Raw genomic sequence first — 18,629 nt, forward strand, 5'->3', positions numbered from 1 at the left:
TGAAGAAAGTTGGTAAATGAACAGCACCGGACGCCATTCACCTTGTACAGACTCAAAACCAATGCAAGTGATGGTGGCCAGTTAGCAACATTCTTTAAAAAATCTTGTCTTTTATGTTCATGCAGGCTTGAAATGACAAGAGGGTGAGTAAACGATAACTGAATTTTTATATCACTTTAAATGCTGATCATATATGTTTATCAGATCGTGGTCTTGCTAAGACGTTTTTACATAATTGTACTCGATATTTTGACTGGTTTGATAGAAAATGAAACGCAGTATGTGTTATTTATCTGTATTTTTTACACACCACATATCTCATATTCGCATATAGGAGGCCTATATATTAAGCGCTCTGTGTAATATAGATTTATTGTTTGTTTTATTAATGCAGCGGCATACTGAAATGCACACTCACACTTGGCTTGGAGCAGAGGTTTATCTTTTTTCCATCTGTCTGCCACAGCTCGGTGACTCTTAATTTATCATTCTACTCAGAAGTGAATGGCTGGGATCCCTGAATCTCAGTGCCGCGAACGGAATATCAACTCTTTATGTTACGATTTGTAGTGAAGTGTATCCAAGTCTGTTGCCTGTCTATTTTAAGAAACCGTATGCAGTTACTTACATGCAGACTTCTACCTTTGATCTCACGCAGTGCTGGTATTTTACTGAGTTATTAATGTGATCGATGAGAGCATTGATTTTTCATAAATCTTCTGTAGTGGATTTACTATCTACCTATCTGTCCGTCTGTCTACCTGCCTATATGCCCATCTAGGCTAGTGAACTTCATCTTGCCTTTTACATCGCAGAACAAATTAACTGATAATCCCCACCCCACAACATTCAAGTTTGTCTGCATGACCGAGAAGTCAACCAGAGCCCCCCTTGAGCCCTTGCTGAGGCTCAAATGTGCATCGGCTTTCCAAAAGACCTATGGAGTTACCCACTCGACTGCCAAAACAATGTCAAACGACAGTAAAAAGCTTGATAATCATGTTAAAAGGCCAATTGGGGATCTTGTCTGGCGTCTTGTGATCAAAGATCCATAGTGTAAGGGGCCAAGGGCAAAAGAGACCACCCACTGATGCGATATTGTGCATGGTCTGATAGAAACGGCCCAGTATAGCTGCGCATCGAATGAGGAACGGTGAAAGATCGAGATTATTTTTGGTGTTCCGCATTTCAGGGAGTGTTTGTTTCTCGTCTTAAGCCTTTTAGTCTTTAACCTGATCAGACATTAAGGTCAAAAATGTTTTTAAATAGAGCTCGTACTCGAGGGAAATGTCGAGTAATGCCTGGGATGGAGTGTGGGGTAAGATGTGGGTCTTTTCATTTGTTCACATGCTTCTTGAGCTTCATGTTTGAGAAGTCTGTGTCGATGGACAAAGTAACTGAGGAAAGTTGTGTTATATACCGTAAGTTCTCTTATCATAATACATATCCTGTCTAGGTTAAGTAACGTGTTCAACGGTATGTGGTGCTGTTGTTGACATCCAGTTATAGGGCAAATATTTGTGGAACTGTCATCATGACTTAATACAGTTTACTTTGTTTTGAGGTGTCGTCACTGTCACGTTTGCAGTTCTGCCCTCTGGTGTTTCCATATGGTATTCAATTCACATTTCATATTTGTACACTGCTTTTCACAATACATAAATATCGTTTTCTAAGTTACACATTGCATAAGATATAAATTATGCAGCAACATCATGTATTCATTAACAAAAACAATAACGTGAACATAACATTTACAATAAAGACACTTAAGATTTATCCCGATATATGTAATGATCTCTCAGCATTGATTTTTTCTTGATTGTTGTTCAGCTAATATTGTTTGTAAGAACATACACAGTTTTGAAATGACATAATTCATAAAGGTATAGGAATTGACGTGAAAGTGATTTGCATGGCTACTCCATTGTTAAAGGGACAGCTCACCCAAAAATATATATTTTTCGTCATTTATGCACCCCTATGTCATTCCAAACTTGTATGACTTACTTTATTCTGTAGGACACAAAATAAAATATTCTGAAAAATGTTGGTTGCCAAACAACATTATCCCCCATAGACTTCCATAGTATGGACACAAAAACACAGAGACATTCCTCAAAATATCTTCTTTTAAATAATCAGATTAAAGTTTTGATCGATATGAGGTTAATGAAAGTCAGGCAGACAGGATATTTATTTTCAATTTGTGAATTCTGATAGAACTGAATTGATCTGTAATTGACATGCTGCCGTTTCCAATTTGATCATCAGAATTACTTTGATTTGACCTTTAACCAATTTACTGGTACTATCCAAGTGTCTTTCAGCTACTTTAAGTCAATTTTTGGTGATCTCTCTGAACTGAAGTAGGATACTTGTCATAACCCATTACCTCTCATGGGCTTGTCTATCATGCCCTAAAATTAAACCCCGATCAGGCTTGCAATTAGCAGGAGCCTTTAATTCTAATTTTATCCCGGGAACAAGTGGAACATTTGGAAACGCAAAGCACTGAAACCTGAACTCGCGAAATACGTATCAAGTCGGATAATGACCCGCTGGGTCACTCGGAACAGGGTGAAGGTGAAGACAGATGCTGTGGAAGGCCAGGAGCTGTTGTTAGCACGCCCTGCGTCAGCTCATCTCTGACCCGGGAACGAGTCAAGGTCCCTTCTTGGTATTAGCGGCTTGAACCTGACACCCAAGACACAGAACCCGATCGCCGTATGTTCAGGGATCGGTCATTTTACTTTCAGGTTCTAGTTCGTCCAGGGTAGCACCCTGCTGTTTATTTATAAAATACTTTAAAAAAATAGACACTCACCTTAAATAAACTGCAACTTAGGTTCCTCAATGAAGTTCTTTTTTGAAGTTGCTTCTTACTCATTTTAGTTTTAGCTAATTTATCTTGGCGTCAGTGTTTCAGAACAGCATAAATCATAGCGTCAGTGCGGAGTATGTCGGATCTTAGCAAACGGTATACGCTTCAAAAACCAGTGATGAAAACCCTACATATAGCTTACTTTCCATCTGCAAAGATTAATCAGCTTTTCCATATTCCGACAGATGTCTTTTAAACAAAACCACAGAGTATATAGACGAAGGACTTCGCTAGCGAATCGGCTAATGATGCACATAAGCCTTCATCATCTGCTGACAATAAACAATCGCTCTGATTGGACAGTTAATGCAAAACTGTTTGATGGCAAAACGCAAGTGCTACGGCGTGACAGGTGCTGTGTCTTTTGTTTCGCTGTTATACAAACGTTCTGTTAAACTCTTATGAGGCACAAACGCAATGCAGTCCAGCTCAGGATAAGTGGTGGATCGGCGCTCTTGTCTTTGTAGAATGTTTATCCTCGCTTTGATTTCTCTAGACAACATTTTGATCTCAGCAGTTACATCAGGCCTGTCATCAGCCAGGATTCATGCCCTCTACTGACATTCAGTGTCCTAAAACAGATGTAAAAATAGCCCCGTGTATGCGGCCATAGACAATATGCTTGCTTTGGCCTGATGGTACATTTCGAGTCGTCCTCCACATGAAATGACCGGATTAAATGCTTGTCCTGATTGAGATGATAATAGGGTTTGAGGGATGACAAACCCTTGAGGGATGGCAACCACAAAAAACAACAGCATTTTGTTCTTACCTTGTCACGCATCGAATATGCCAATTCACGCTGAAGCGATTCAGTGGAAAGTGTAAAAGTAATTATGAGGAATTAATTATTCACAAATCTTTCATTTCTGCAGTTAGCGTTGACGTGATGTTAGAACAATACAACAGTACAAACGAACAAAACTTAAAAAATCCATAATTTAATTCATTAATTTAAATGGGATTATTGGTCCCACTTCAGCATAGGGGGCAATTCTTGCTATTAACAAATCATTAATGAAGATAAACTCTTCATTTGTTGCTTATTAATAGTTAGTAAGGTAGTTGTTAGGTGTAGGTATTGCGTAGGATTATCGATGTAGAATATGTGCTTTATAAGTACTAATAAACAGCCAATAAGCCAATAATAGGCATGCTAATAACAACACGCTTATAGTGAGAATTGGCCCCTATACTGAAGTGTTACAGACTAATTTAATGTCCATAAATGATGCAAGTTTGTAGGTCATTTCAATGTGAGTTCAAAGGCATCTAACGGTCTCATTTTAGCATGATTTCCAATAATAAGCGTATACAGTAGGCTATATACTGTATATATGAAGCTAACTAACACAATAAAACACAGTAAAAACATCATAACATGTTAAAAACATGATTGAAAAAAATCATTTATATATATATATATATAGTCAGGGTTCTCAACCTTTTTGACTCAAAATCCCCCCATTGTATTCAAGAATATTCAAAAGCCCCCCACTCACAAAAGCCTGATATAATATTTTAGTGCTTAACGTTAACTGAAAGACATTAAAAAACAATTATTCATTATAAAAATGGCCAAATAATAAGAATTGTCTTGCATGTTTTGTCTAATTTTACATTATTAGTCATTCTGAGGTCCCCCTGGAAGTGTTGAGAACCACTTGTTTATATAGTTGTCAGAGATGTCAAGAACATTTTCATGGAAAATGTCAGCCACGTAGGGGTCATTTGACTTCAATGTAAAGATAAGTGCATCATTTAACCGACAATATTATGTTTCAAACACAGATTGTGATAAAATAACAGATACACTAGGTAGGAATGTACTAAAAACTATTGTTTTTACAATTGCTAGTCATTTTTGTAGCCCTCACACACGTGCATTTCTGGAATTTGCTAAAAATATGCATATTTTCATGATGAAATATAACAAAACTAAAGTTTTTTGTTTACACTCAATGAATATTAGAGATATATCAAACAGCTTGAGCATTTAAATAGTGCATGAGTGTGTTGGTATATGGGTGAACATGTATTGTTGAAACATCTGTTGATGACACTAGCGGCACAGTGTGTGGAAAATTATACCTGTAAACATACATTGAACACAACAACTGTGTACTGTATTAATATCTAAGCTTGGCTTGGGAATAACTAGGAGAAACACATTTCCCCGGTTTCACAGACAAGGTTTAGGACTAGTGCTAAAATGAAAGTTTAGCTTAGCTATAAAAAAAGCCCTGACACATCTTGAAATATGCAATTGCAATTGTTTTGTCTCAACACGCACACCAGTTATGACTTTAATGACTTGAAACATCCCAATTTAAGTAAGGCATCTATGAAACCTGTCTATGAAACAGAGTCCAAACGAACCACTTTTCTTTGCTTAGATGCTCACTGGGTTTCTCGGTTGTTTCATTTAAGCATTAACAGTGTTTCTCTAAAATGATATACTGTGTGCCAATAGATTGCTTTCTTACTAAGTTTGAGCACACATTGAGACGTGGTTAAGATTTTCTTCCGAGGAGATCTGAGGAGTAGTTTGCTCTCCAGTTTCACATGTGGCATGTCATTCCGAACCTGAATGTTTTTCATGATGCAACTCTTTCCAAACAACATTATAGTAACAAAGTGACCTGTCAAATAGACTGTCAAGTTCCTTATTGAAAAATACAAGAGGGGCAAGAACTGTGTTAAACAACTTCTTTCAAGACTTTTGCTTTTGGTGCTGCACATGCGACTGAAAGCACACAAACTTGAAGCGACACGAGGAAGGATAAACAACAGTATAATTTTAAGTTTTCCAAAATCTGTTTCTTTAGTATCATGCCAGGCCGCATTCAAGTGCATGTACCGCTGTATTCCTTATCACACAAACGCTCTACTAGAAGATTCCTCAGCTCTTGAAATCCCTCCAGACCATGTCCTGTGAAATACTCGGCTTGGTTTAATCCGCGTGTCTCGTCAGACCCTTTTAATAGGAGGCCTCATCTCAATGACCGGGCACACTGGAACGGCCGTGGGTTTATCGAAAGAGATAGGGTTTCAGGCGGCAGGCTAAACCCCTTGCGGCTTTAACTGCACCCGTATGTCTTGTTAAAGCGGCTCAGAGGGGGAACGTGTTGCCTGTGTGTCACTCAGTCTGACGTCTCTCTCCCTTTTCTCCCTCGTCTCCCTTCTCTGTCTCCTCTCACTCCCTGTCCATTCTCCAGCACGGACACGGCCCACCATGGCAGCTCCGAGCGGCTCCGGCGGAGTCGAGGTTCTCCTCAACACGCTGCAGGTAAGCAAGCATTGTCCCCTTGTGCGTGTTAGCATGTGTGCAGGGATATATCGGGGTCTGCTCAAATTCTCTCACATTCCATGCATTGGAACGGCCCACTAATGCTGGAGGACCACTGGCAATAGCTGTTGGGGATATAAAGAGCGGTGTGTTAAGTGAGAATTACAAAGACAGTCGGTGGTTTAAATTAAAGCTCCATGGAAGGTTGACAGTGGTGTAATGTAAAGTTTCAAGCGTCAAACTTTAGATGCCGTGTTAGTTGTACAATGTTTTTTTATTACAATTATTGTGAGTGGGAGTTTACTAAATTGAGTATATAATAAGCTTTTGGTGACATCGTTGTGTTTTATGACTTAAACATTACACTGTAAAGATATTCTGTAGAAATTATAGTATAACTGGTAGCAGTTTTCCAGTTATTTAGGCTACTGTAGATTTACATTTATGTTATTTACTGGCAACAGTTTGTTCAAAGATATATGATCATTAAACATTAACAAGTATTTATCCTTACAGAAAAAATAAGTAAAATAACAGCCTCATGCAAAGCATTCTGGGAACCAAAATGTGAAAAAAAAACTGAAAAGGTTTTGGTTCCCAGAATCCTTTAGTTTTTTTCTGGAAAGATATAGGTTTGTTCCTGTTTAATATTCATTTATCTTTGAACAAACTGTTGCCAATAAATTACATAAATAAAAATCTACAGTAAGTTACTGGCAACCAGCTGCATAACTACAGTATACATGAATTGATTTTTTTAATGCTAAAATGCTTTCATCAATTCTTGTTACACACTTTACTACATACTTGTTTGTGGTATTAAAACATTGCAGAATAATGTTTGTTTTACAAATCAGACCAGATGAAGCGAGATTTGATTGTGATATTATATTTACACTCTGAAAACGTCTGCCGTGTTCTAAGATTCAATAACGCACGGATGTGTGGCACCGATAAGGCCAGCCACCGCGCACCGATATGCCAATTCTTTGTTTAAATGAAAGTGTACATTTTCTTTTAGCACTTTGTTCCAGATTTGCAAAGTTTGCATGACGTCACATATAAAATCTCATGTTCTTCATTTAAATATGATATCTACGTGCTTACACAATGTCACGTGAGACTGATTTCATATCACTGATTTGTATTGGTTACTGTCAACAAACCGCTGAGGCCTTCTGTTCAGGAGAGGGTGATGTGGCCAATTTACGATAACTTACCAACTCCTGCATGGAAAGCAAGCTTGGGGGGAAATTATTTCTTCTAAGCGTCAAAGCGATTAATTGAGAGTGAAAGCCATTAGATGAGATTCAGCCCCTTCGTGCTGATAAGTTTTGTGCCGAGAAGGCTGGGATAGAGCAGAACCAAACTCAAATTGGAAGGACACCAGGCTATGAGATCAGTCTGAGATTAAAGAAAACGTTGAGTTTATTGGATCTTATAAGGGGGAAAATGTATAACGGATCAAAAGTACAGGAGAACATTTCATTTTATGTCTCTATAGTAATTTATTGATTCAGTTTTCACTTGAACTGTATTTGATCTCGTTTTTATTTTTATTTGGAGGCCAATCTGCATTGCAGGTCAGTGTAAATACTATACTGTAAAATGATTTGTTGTTTTAATTTAAAGAATTAAGAATTATTTCAACTTAAACATATTAGTTAAAACAACAATTTGCATCACATTCATGTAATTACTAATATTTTTTATGTTAAATTAACGAAACATTTTAAGACAGCTGGGTAAGTTTTTAAGTTACATTAAAAACATTTTTACAGTATGAAGGAGCTGGTCTACTGTAAATAATTTATATTGTGGATCATGTTTTTCTAGCATGTGCTATGTTTGAAAATTTTGAATTTTAGCCTCCAAATTTAAAACTGTGATAAACATTTTTTTACTTGAATGCACTGTATAGAGATTTGGATAATATTGTGCCAAATGCAAATGTAAACGTAACGTGACGTAAGCCAATGTGTGCCAAACATTGAAAAACTATTTAAAATCAGTTTAAAATGGATCAATTCAGCTCTATGAAGTGTTTATAAGAACACAAATCAACAAGTGCAGCTAATATTGGCCTCACGATATCCACAGCCAGGGTGCGGCCTTCCTCCAAGTCACTGACTTTCATCAAACATGGCAATAACTCCCTAAATTCACCATCCTTGACATGGGATTCTCTCTAATTTGATTTGAGGCAGGAAAGTTGTTGTTTCCGAGTTGTAACTCATTTTATATATTTTTTTCTCTTATATTATGGATTTCATATCTAAAAGGAAGACCGTTTCGTTTGGCCTTAAAGGAACGTGTCCGCATAAGCAGGAAGTTCAGCCGGAGCTCACAGAGTTCCTACCACCCTCTTAAAAATGAATGATTCATGCTGAAGGGTAGTCGATGTTCCTTATTAGAGAATTAAAGAACAACCGGGAAATGTGTTATATTGTTACATCCTGGTTATATTAACACCTATCTTTTTGCAGCTAATTTCACCTGTGAATTTCGACTCGACAGACCTAATGTCATTTTATGAACCCGGCCCCATGCAGGTGATGCTTATCTAAACTAGACACGGTTAATCGTAATTCAAAGTATTGCCGGAGTAGTCTGTTAAAAGATTGCTGTGCAAATAATGCCGTAATGGCGTGCCAGCTGGCTCTGTGTGCTAGTCCCAGTCATAAATATGTGGTAATTAACATGGTTGTCTGGAATTATCACAGATGGTGATGACAAGGCCATCAGTTTCCAGAAAAGAGTTCACGCCGTATCCTGTCGGTGTGAAAGTTTGTTCTGGGAAAACTGTAGTTTTGCCTTTAAAGCAATTTAGAATTAGGATGTGAAATGTATGATGTTTGGGATCTATATGAAAAAGTATATTTAATGCAATGTTTGGAATAAACGTTTCTGTTTTTCTCAGTTTAAAAAATTTCTTCATAATCGTCTAATCTACTGTAGTTATGTTATGAATTTTTAATTTTTATTTCTGCCGTTTGTTGCCTTTGGGGTTTGGGGATATTTTAATCCGAAAAACGAATGTGCTTTAAACCCAAAGACAGTGTTATATATTTTGTTCACTTTCAACAATTTTTGACAATTTTTGACACAGTTTAAAGTATATATGCATGTTTTTACAGACAAAGCTTGTGGGTAGTCCCAGACTAAAATGAATGATTGAGCAGTCCTAAATAAAAATGACTTCTTAAAATATTTCATTGCCACAAAAGCACAGTTAGGCTTATATATTATTTTACCGTAAACCCTTTTTTTCAATCCAGTGAGCCAAAATAAAAAACTAAAATAGGACACTCATGTCCTGCTGATATTTCTAGAACGTTGCTATTATTACAGACCAAAACAATACGCCTCCACCCCCCACAGAAAGTGGCGCTGTTGACTTTTATAGTATAACCTCTATGTTGACACAGGTCTTTGTTGTCATTGCACTAATGTGGGTGTGAGTGACAGCTCCCTGGCAGGGGACATTTTTTGTGTGGTGCAGTTGGCGGTGGAGAGATCTAATAGGCTTCTATAACTACTGTCAGGAAAACACCGCCAGCTCAGATGCAGGGAGGACAGTGTTCTCTCTCTCTCTCTCTCTCTCTCTCTCTCTCTCTCTCTCTCTCACACTTTTGCCCTATAATGAGAGCCGAAGCCTGAATCCCCAGCTGTGGAGTCTCTTCTTTGGAGATTACGGACTCCCTGCTGCTTATCCGTCAACTGTTGCAGCTTTTCACTACTTGACTCCTACCCCGACAGGGACTCAGGCAAAATTTGGGATGGCCCCACTGTGCCAGCCAGGACACACTCGACACCTAGTTTATCACATGGGCCTTAAAAACATTGATGTCATCCACAAATGTGTTATTGGAGTGGCTAAAATTGTTTCCTGGTCTTTACCTTAAATCTCGCCTAAACTGGTGTTCTCGATACAGCGGCTAAGCCGGTCTTTAGACTTCAATGTTGGTGACATTGTTGCTCTTTCTGTGCTCTTTGCAGAACGCCGGAGACATTGAAAGCATGCTAAAGGTCCTCAATGTCCTGGATGAACTTTTGTCAGCAGGTGAGATCTCGTCCTACCCTGTTGCTACATCTTGAGCAGACAAACTTGTTGATTGACATTTTCTCTTGAATTTTTTGTTTAAGAGTGTTTTACATCATCCATTGTGCTTTATACAGTTGTGTGTGACCAACCCACCTCCACAAAAAATCCATAGAGCTGCTGACAAACATAGTCTTGGTCTACAACAGAGTTGACAGTAGTCTCATTAAAGGGACGGTTCTCCCAAAAATGTTGTCAACATTTATTCACCCTCATGTTTCTCAAAACACATTTCTTTTGACTTCCGTCTTCTGCAGAAAACAAAAGAAGACATTTTGAGAAATGTCTGTGGTTTTGTGGTCATGTAATGGAAGTCAATGGGGTCAGTATTGTTGGGATACCAACATTCTTTAAAATTTGTGTTCTGCAGAAGACAAAAGTCATACAGGTTTGACATGACATTAGAGTGAGTAAATGATGAAAGTAGGGCTACCTGATTAATCACGATTTTCACTAAATATCGCGTAACTTGAGAATTTGTGTGTTTGTGCGTAGCTTGTCCGATAAGCATGGCTCCTTGATCAGTAGGAAGTGCTGTTACATGTGAAATCACTACGAGTTTGTGTGTCGCTTATAACGTGCATTTGAAAAAGCACCACCCATCAAACATCATCATTATAAATATACTTCATTATGATGAAAATACCTGAGAAGACTAGAACAACAGTGATAGAAAGTAACCGAATTAACTAGAAAATTCAACTTCTGCGGACCTGTGGCACTTATTTGGAACTTCTGAGCGGGAGCACCCTCTGGCTTTCAGAAGCAGCTGCATTTAACCGTACTTCACTGTAGAACTGTGCAAAAAAATCATAGTACATAGCCTAATCGTGTGGGGTTTATGAACGATTTATCGTATTTATTTTGAGGTGAACTGTCCCTTTAAGACCACACACCAAGAAATAAGGACTGTTTTATAAATCCAGAAGACCTTTAAAATCGTTTAACCAGTCTCAATAAAACGGTGAAGAAAAGACGAGGAAAAAAATCTGATTCTTTGAGCCACTTGTATTCCAATCTTAATTTTGGCCATTATTCAACAACAACTCTATCGAAAAACAACCTTGTAGAGGTGGAGCAGTACTATACTAATCCCATAATCCGCAATTAATTCACTGCAAAGTAATTAGCCAAATTTATTCTTCAGCCTCCAGCACAAAGTCCTAATCACTAAAAATTTTGAAAGTATGCCGAAAATAAACTCTGATGTCATTTTGCGACATTACGCCAGCGGCTCCACAAGTTTCCTCTATCAGCCTAAATTTGACATTTTGTGAAATGATTGCTGTGGTTTCCTTTAGGCACCGACAGACGGATTCATTATATGATATCGAAAGGAGGCAGCGAGGCTCTTTTGACGGCTCTGGTGAACTCCGCCAGGTGCCACACATCCAACTACACCATCCTGCTACCTCTGCTGCACCTTCTGGCCAAGGTGGGCCACAGAGGTGAGTGACGAAAGTGGGGAGGCGAGGCTAGAAGAGAATGGGAGGGGCAAAGAGTTGACTGGCTCATGTCGTTGCAAACTTGTATATGATTATTTTCTTTGGTGGAACACAAAAAAATGGTTTTGTGTTCATACAGTGGAAGTCAATGGAGGCCAATGTTGTCTGGTTACCAACATTCTTCAAAATATTTTCTGTTGTGTTCTGCAGAAGAAAGTCAGAGAGGTTTGGAATGACATGAGGGTGTCCTGTTCACACTGAAGGAGCATGTCTCATTTGACATTACGATGCATAATTTAATCGTCCTGAGGCAAAAGATGGCGCTGACTTTGTGAATTTATTAGTGAAGCCCTATAAATAGCGTTCTTAAAAATAGACTTCCTTCGTGTGTGGAATGTACATAAATCATCTCGTCTTGCAAGTGTAGACAGTACCGGTTAGGTCACAGTCAGGTCAGGTAAAACTCCTCAAGCCTGAGGGGTCAGAGGTCACGGGCTAATTTGCTTCAAGCATGCAATGTTTAGACGTTGTGTAACCTAAGAAGCAAGAGTTTGGTGGATCTCCATGTCTCTCAACATTCCACTGTTGCTCTTTGAAGTCTTTCCCAGTGAACCCGGTAACAGGGTAAGACAAAACAGCAGGACCGTTTCCCCGTCTTCATGTTTCCCTTCGACATTTAGACAACACATCTAAAAACAAACTCCATCTGCTGTTAGCGTAAACTCATTCCTATGCAGGCGTTTTACGCACAAGCTGTTTTTGTAAGCACTTGTATTCATGGTGGGCCTGTGGGATGTCAGGTCATGTAGTAGATTTAAACGATTTCTGCAGCGGGATGTGGAATGTTTGCGCCACACAGATTTCTCAATGAACCATTTGCATTTGCAAAGCAGAGATTACGTCTCCTTCACGTGGCAAAATGATCCGCACCTCATCAAGGTCCATAAATGTTTGACGTGCTGTGTGGCGATACTGTGACTTTCTAAAGCGCTTTGAAATAGCTTTTGCTGTTTCTGATACGAGTGAATAAATGGTTCTTATTTGTAATTGAGGGAGTGAAAATGGGTAACAGCACATTTGTTTTTGTAATTGTTTTTTGTTTGTTAAGTAGGATGTTCAGACAAATGGGTTCACAGGGGGGCACGACCATAAAAAGATTGAGAACCATTGATTTATTATTTATTTTAATACTTATAACTAAATTGGCCCACTTTTTAGTTTATATAGTTTAGTGTACTTTAAAGTATACTTTAAAGCCACGTTTACACGATGAAAAACTGAAAAGTTTTTCTTTTGCGGTTTTGAAAAGTTTCAGGTATACACGACACCGTTATTAAAACAATCCGCGTTTACACAGATCTGCAAAAATGACTAAAATGCTGTATTAGGACATCAGTTTCTAAAAAAAAATACCAGAGTCCCTGACGATTGATTGACGGTTTATTGGAAGGCGGACTTCCGTCGCTAAAAAGACCATAATACAGAGCGCTGCATTTCTCCTCATTCATGGTGAAGAGAAGCGTGCTCACTTATACAAACAAACAAACAAGATGGCGAAAAAGTTTGGACATTTGAAAGGTTCTTCCGTTGAAGCTCGTCAACATCGACAAAGTTGTACCACCATCTACTGTTCCTCCCGGGTCTGATCCAAAAGCGCCATTTAAAAACCCTTCGTCACCGTGAATGAGTGTTAAGACTTTGCTGTAGACAAAATGTTGGTGCACTGGTGTAGTAAATCTAAATCTACAAATATAAGCATAGTATTAGTTTACTGCTAGTTTGTTACCAGCTGTTCTGAGAAGAACATAAAAAATAAGGAAGTATTTTTATACTTATCAGTCTTTTCATAAATAAAAAAGTATACCGATAGCAAACTTCTTTTTTTAAGAACCATTTATTAACATCCACAGAACCTTTTTATTTCACAAAACAAAATTATGTATATTATGAAAAGGTAAGAAGAAAGGATTCTTTAGTATTGGAAGTTTTTATTTGATGTTTACCACAGCTCATCTCTATTCATAGCTCCAAATCTTGTGTTCACATTTAGACTGAATCTAATTTAAGATTTGCATTCGACTTTGTTCTTCTCCTGTGATATCCCAATTTTCCTATTAGACAACCCAGTGAATTTGATTTTGATCTCCAAACCAAAGTTAAAGATTTTATCACAGCTGCCAACTGTTCAAAACATTTTGCATACCAGGAACCCTGTAGCGGGCCAAGCACTGCAAGAACAAGATGTAATGTACAAACCCACATTTTCTGAAAGTCAAAGAGGAAATGATTTTCTTTCCCCAGATCGTCAGATTGGTGTGAAGGCAGAGAAGACAGATGCAGTTATACTGGTTCTTGATTTGCTAAGGCAGAATGTAACAAACCCCAGGAGAGCCGCGGCCTGTCTTTGGGTCATCCAAGTCTTTTGTTCTTCTGGTGAGTTTGCTCCTGACCGGAGAACAGGTATTTAAATCTTACCAAAAGACCAACATCTTAAATTTTTGCCTTGCGTGATTCAGGGGTGGTTGGTCCGCACCATTTGATGTACCATTGCTGTGCGATTACGCTCATGTGTGTTTACATGGAAAACGAGAAAACGCCAATCTGTAAAATGCAAATCTGCCTTTGTTCGATTTGATTTCCAATGCATCTGCCTTCCAACAAATGTGGAATAGAGATGATAGTGTGGGCTTTATCAGCTATATGACAGGCGTCCTGTGAACGACACCTGTGCTGGAAGTTATGTTTTCCATCTGTGAGCGTGAGAAACGCACTTTTGACTTATCAGCCCGACAAGAAGTCTCCTTTTAAGCTTTACTTTAAAGGCTAATCTATTTGTGAAATGGCAGACATGCGGCCTACCTAGGACACCAAAGACAATCCGCCGTAGCGACACCGCCAGTGTTTACGTTGCTAGCTAGTCTTGTAGCAAGCACTACAGTATATATTAATAGAGGAAACATCATCTGGGCGCATACCATGTTTACATGAGTGAAGTTTGGTCTCTTAAAATTTTCCTCGTGTCTATCCCGAGCACACGTCCCCAGATGGGGGATCCGGTATACCACACTATGAAATGTAATATTTTTAGAGCTATCAAGTTCAGCAGTGTTGCAAAGATGTTTTGTTGTATTAATTGCTTGTCTGGTGTTTCAGTGACCACGGCGGTCTTGCTGGGGAGGAACCGAGCACTGGACGTAGTCTTCAAACTTATTTCTTCGCACACAACCAAGCACTTGCATACTGTTAAGTGAGTATCAGATGGCACGTTTCTAGGCAGTAAAAAAAGATGCTGAGACGGACAGACACGGAGCTAACACACATTTACTTAGCTGTCTAAACAGATCATGTCATAGAGTTTTGTGGGCAAACTCAAGCCGCGACACTATAACTAGCACAGATAGGTAAATCCATTAACAAAAAAGTAGATCAGGATTTATTTCTGGGCATGGGACCGTAGTAATCCAATGGAAAATGTAATTGATTTAAAGGAATAGTTCAACCAGTCATGAAAAGTCTGTCGTCATTTACTCACGTTCTTGTCAATTCAAACCTATATTACTTTCTTTCTTCTACAGAACACAAATGAAGATATTTTAAAGAAAGTTGGTAACCGAACTGCGCCAGCACCCATTCACTTTTTATTCTATGAGCAAAAAACCAATGCGAGTCAACGGGTGCCGGTTAACATTCTTTGAAATATCTTCTTTTGTGTTCTGCAGAAGAATGAAAGTCATACAGGTTTGATTAACAATAACAACATTTTCATTTTTGAGCAGGTATATTTGACTATTTCTATTTCATAATATTTTGACTATTTGACTAATTAAACTATTTCTTAAATGGTTATAATAAGAATTGAATTGGTTTTAATGGCCACTTTAATGGTGTGTACTGGTATGTGATGGATTCTATTGGTGGTCTCGGAAATGGGAACCAATAGAACACCTTAAAATCATATTGAAATTAATGTCCATCATATACTAAAAAAAGAAGATTTTATTGGAAAACGGTTATAATAGTATTTTAATGGAAATAATGAATATCTGTGATGGGTTTCTATAAAAGGGATATGATGGTTGTCTATAAAATACCTTGGTGTGCAAAAGAAAAAAAAAGCCTGATGTGTTTTTTTTAAAACACTGTTAAAATGCCCCTTTGTTATTATGCCCCCTGCATGAACTAATTTTAAGCTAATGCATATTATACAAATATTAAGCTAGTTCATTTCTATTAAGTATAGTTATGTGTTATGTCATTATATTTTCGCTGTGTTTCGCTGTGGTGTATATACAGCATGTTAAATTAGTATTTTTTAATTAATATTTATTAATATGTAATACCCATATTTCGTTTAAAATTATATTTTCTGATGTAACATTTATAATTCATAAATTTAGGTAATGATAATATTCTTCAGTTAAATATCTTCAAAGGCGAATCCAGTCTCTGCCACAATGATGCCCCACTCACTCCGCAGTCTTTATAATGAGTGCTTTACATCATAACTGCTGAAATCCTCGCTGTGAATTCTGCATGCATTATACATCTCATTTGTGCAAATATGCCTATTGAATTGCTCAGAACATGTTGTTTAGAGGGGCTTTAGCATTAGTGCGTTGCATGCATACATATTCGCATATACTGTTAGCTAGCTGATGATTGGCAGCAGCCTGGTTTCAGTCGGGGGTACATTGCATGTTCTTTTTCTGTCCTTTACGATGGTGGTTTGCCAGGTTGTACAATATGACTCCAGTGAGATGCTGGGTAAAAGCCAGGACAGACTCTTTTAATATCAACAGTGTTTTATGTCCGAATGCACGGTATATAATGTTAGGACGCGGGTCACGATTGACAGTGTTGATGGGGTGATCGATTGTATTTTGACATCCTCATGACACGAATTAAAATTGCACCACATGTCACTTAGTAAAGAAAAGTCGAAATCAGAAAGAAATGGTTTACCATTGTCTATTTTTGTACATTGTACATTGTTCACGTGATGTTATGTAAACAGAGCTTGACCTGCGGTGACAGGAAATGCATTCCCACTTGAAGTGTCAGACACTTGTTAAGGGTGTCTTGATGCTGCACAGAGCAGTAAATCTGAACCAGTCAGTCGGTTTCCCCTGTCAGCCTGCTGTGCATCCATTGCAATCTTAAAGGTACAATATAGTTCACCCAGAAAATAGCAAACATCATTCACATTCACTAAAGTGAGTCTCGGTCGCCATTCACTTTCATTGCACTGAAAAAGTCACAATGAAAGCGAATGGTAATTGAGACTGACGGTCTCAAATATAATGTGTTTTTGTTATACAAACAAGATACACATTTTTTTTATAGATTAATTCTAGGAAATCTAGATTTTTATCTATGCCTTAAAGCTTAAAGCTTATACCCTGTGGTTTTCGGTTCTCCGGTTAATAATACAAAAAAATATACTTTCAATCAATTTAGTAACATTATTTAGGATAAACATATTTTTACCATAATCATAGATTTTTCTTTTAGTACTTTTCCTTCTTTCCATCTTTAAAAATGCATTTTTTACTTTTGCATAAATCTCAAATCCTAACAATGCTATGGGTCCACATGCAAGTCCATGTCCATCAAGGTAGCTGGTTTCTTGGTGGTCTCTGATAGTTTAGCAGCTTATATCTTGTGTAGACCAGCTTTAATAAAACGCGTTTACCAGCTAAAGCTGGATTTTCCAATGTGGGCAACCACGAGAGCCTGAAGAGGGCGCTCTACCTCTCTACCATCTCTGAAAATACTAAACTACTTCCATGTGAAGTTGCCGACAGCTCCTGCATGCACGCAGCATATTATAGCAGAAAAGCACATCTAATTAGAACCGCACTCAGTACGCCACTTCCCATCTAATGGGAATTCTCACATGGACACACCAGGGAAGAAAACCTGAATGTGTGCGCCAAGCTGGCAAACTCGCATATCAGATGTGGATTTAATCCAGTTCTGGCATTAGATTCAATATTGTGGGTTTAATTTGACTTTATCTGTGTCCCAGAGTTAAGCAGCGAGAGAGGTTATCACGTGGAGTGCCATTGATTTGCTCTGGTCTTAGTTCAGATTAAAGAGCAGCTACACAATTAGGGGAAGCTGTGACCACTAATTAGTTAAAGTGTCAATTAGACAGCGATGCTTCACTTAACCTGTGGGCAGTGTAGTTCTTTAGAGAACACTAGAGATGGAGAGTGTGTTTGTAATAGCATACTAGCATACCGCTCATACTATTTCTGAAGCATCTGTGCATGGAATGCAAATTGCGAATTGAAAGTGATGAATTAAAATTAGTATTCTAACGGTTTGCTATACGTTGTGATGAGGTCACAAGGCTGTAGAAGCTGTAGCATACTGTATTAGCATTTAAAAAAAAATGTCATTGCGTCACGTGATTTGTTTAGTGCATCGACCACATTTTAATAGTCGCATTACATTAAATAATGTCAGCGTTTTTATTGTGATATCGCGGTTTTAGGTTTTGAAGACAGAAAAGAGACAATTCAGTCAAATATAAAATTTTACATCATTTATTCACTCTCATGTCATTTCAAACATGTATGAATGAGATATTTTGAAGAACGTTGGTAACCGAACAACATTGACCCCCATTCGCTTCCATTGTATAAACACAAAACAACAAAGACATCTCAAAATATCTCAAAAGAGTCACATAAAGGTTTAAAATTACATAACATTTCTGTGTAAACTATCCCTTTAACTGCTATTCATAGCCGGTGTCCCTCTTGTTGACTAACAAAATGTAAAAATCATGTTAAAGTCAAATATACCCGACTTTCCCTGTTACAGGTTTAAAAAAGTATAATCCCTCCAGTCCCAAGACACTTAGGGTCACTTGTAAGCGTATATCTCCGTAATAAACGCATG

General features: G+C 38.0%; 1 protein-coding gene across 10 annotated transcripts in view; it reads left to right on the plus strand.

Moving 5' to 3' along the window:
- Positions 1-18,629, plus strand: part of agbl1 (AGBL carboxypeptidase 1) — a 154,474-nt gene that overhangs the window by 47,936 nt on the left and 87,909 nt on the right. For 9 of the 10 annotated variants that reach the window (XM_079450647.1, XM_079450641.1, XM_079450646.1 and 6 more), the window contains 5 exons: positions 6,103-6,173; positions 10,173-10,236; positions 11,577-11,723; positions 14,022-14,153; positions 14,874-14,967. In XM_079450647.1, the coding sequence (XP_079306773.1) occupies positions 6,120-6,173; positions 10,173-10,236; positions 11,577-11,723; positions 14,022-14,153; positions 14,874-14,967 (491 nt within the window). In that variant the 5' untranslated portion in view covers positions 6,103-6,119. Of the gene's footprint in view, positions 1-6,102; positions 6,174-10,172; positions 10,237-11,576; positions 11,724-14,021; positions 14,154-14,873; positions 14,968-18,629 lie in introns of those variants that run through there. The other variant, XM_079450640.1, reaches the window with a different exon arrangement.

The sequence above is a fragment of the Barbatula barbatula genome, assembly GCF_947034865.1.
Source record: "Barbatula barbatula genome assembly, chromosome: 25".
Lineage (NCBI taxonomy): Eukaryota > Metazoa > Chordata > Actinopteri > Cypriniformes > Nemacheilidae > Barbatula > Barbatula barbatula.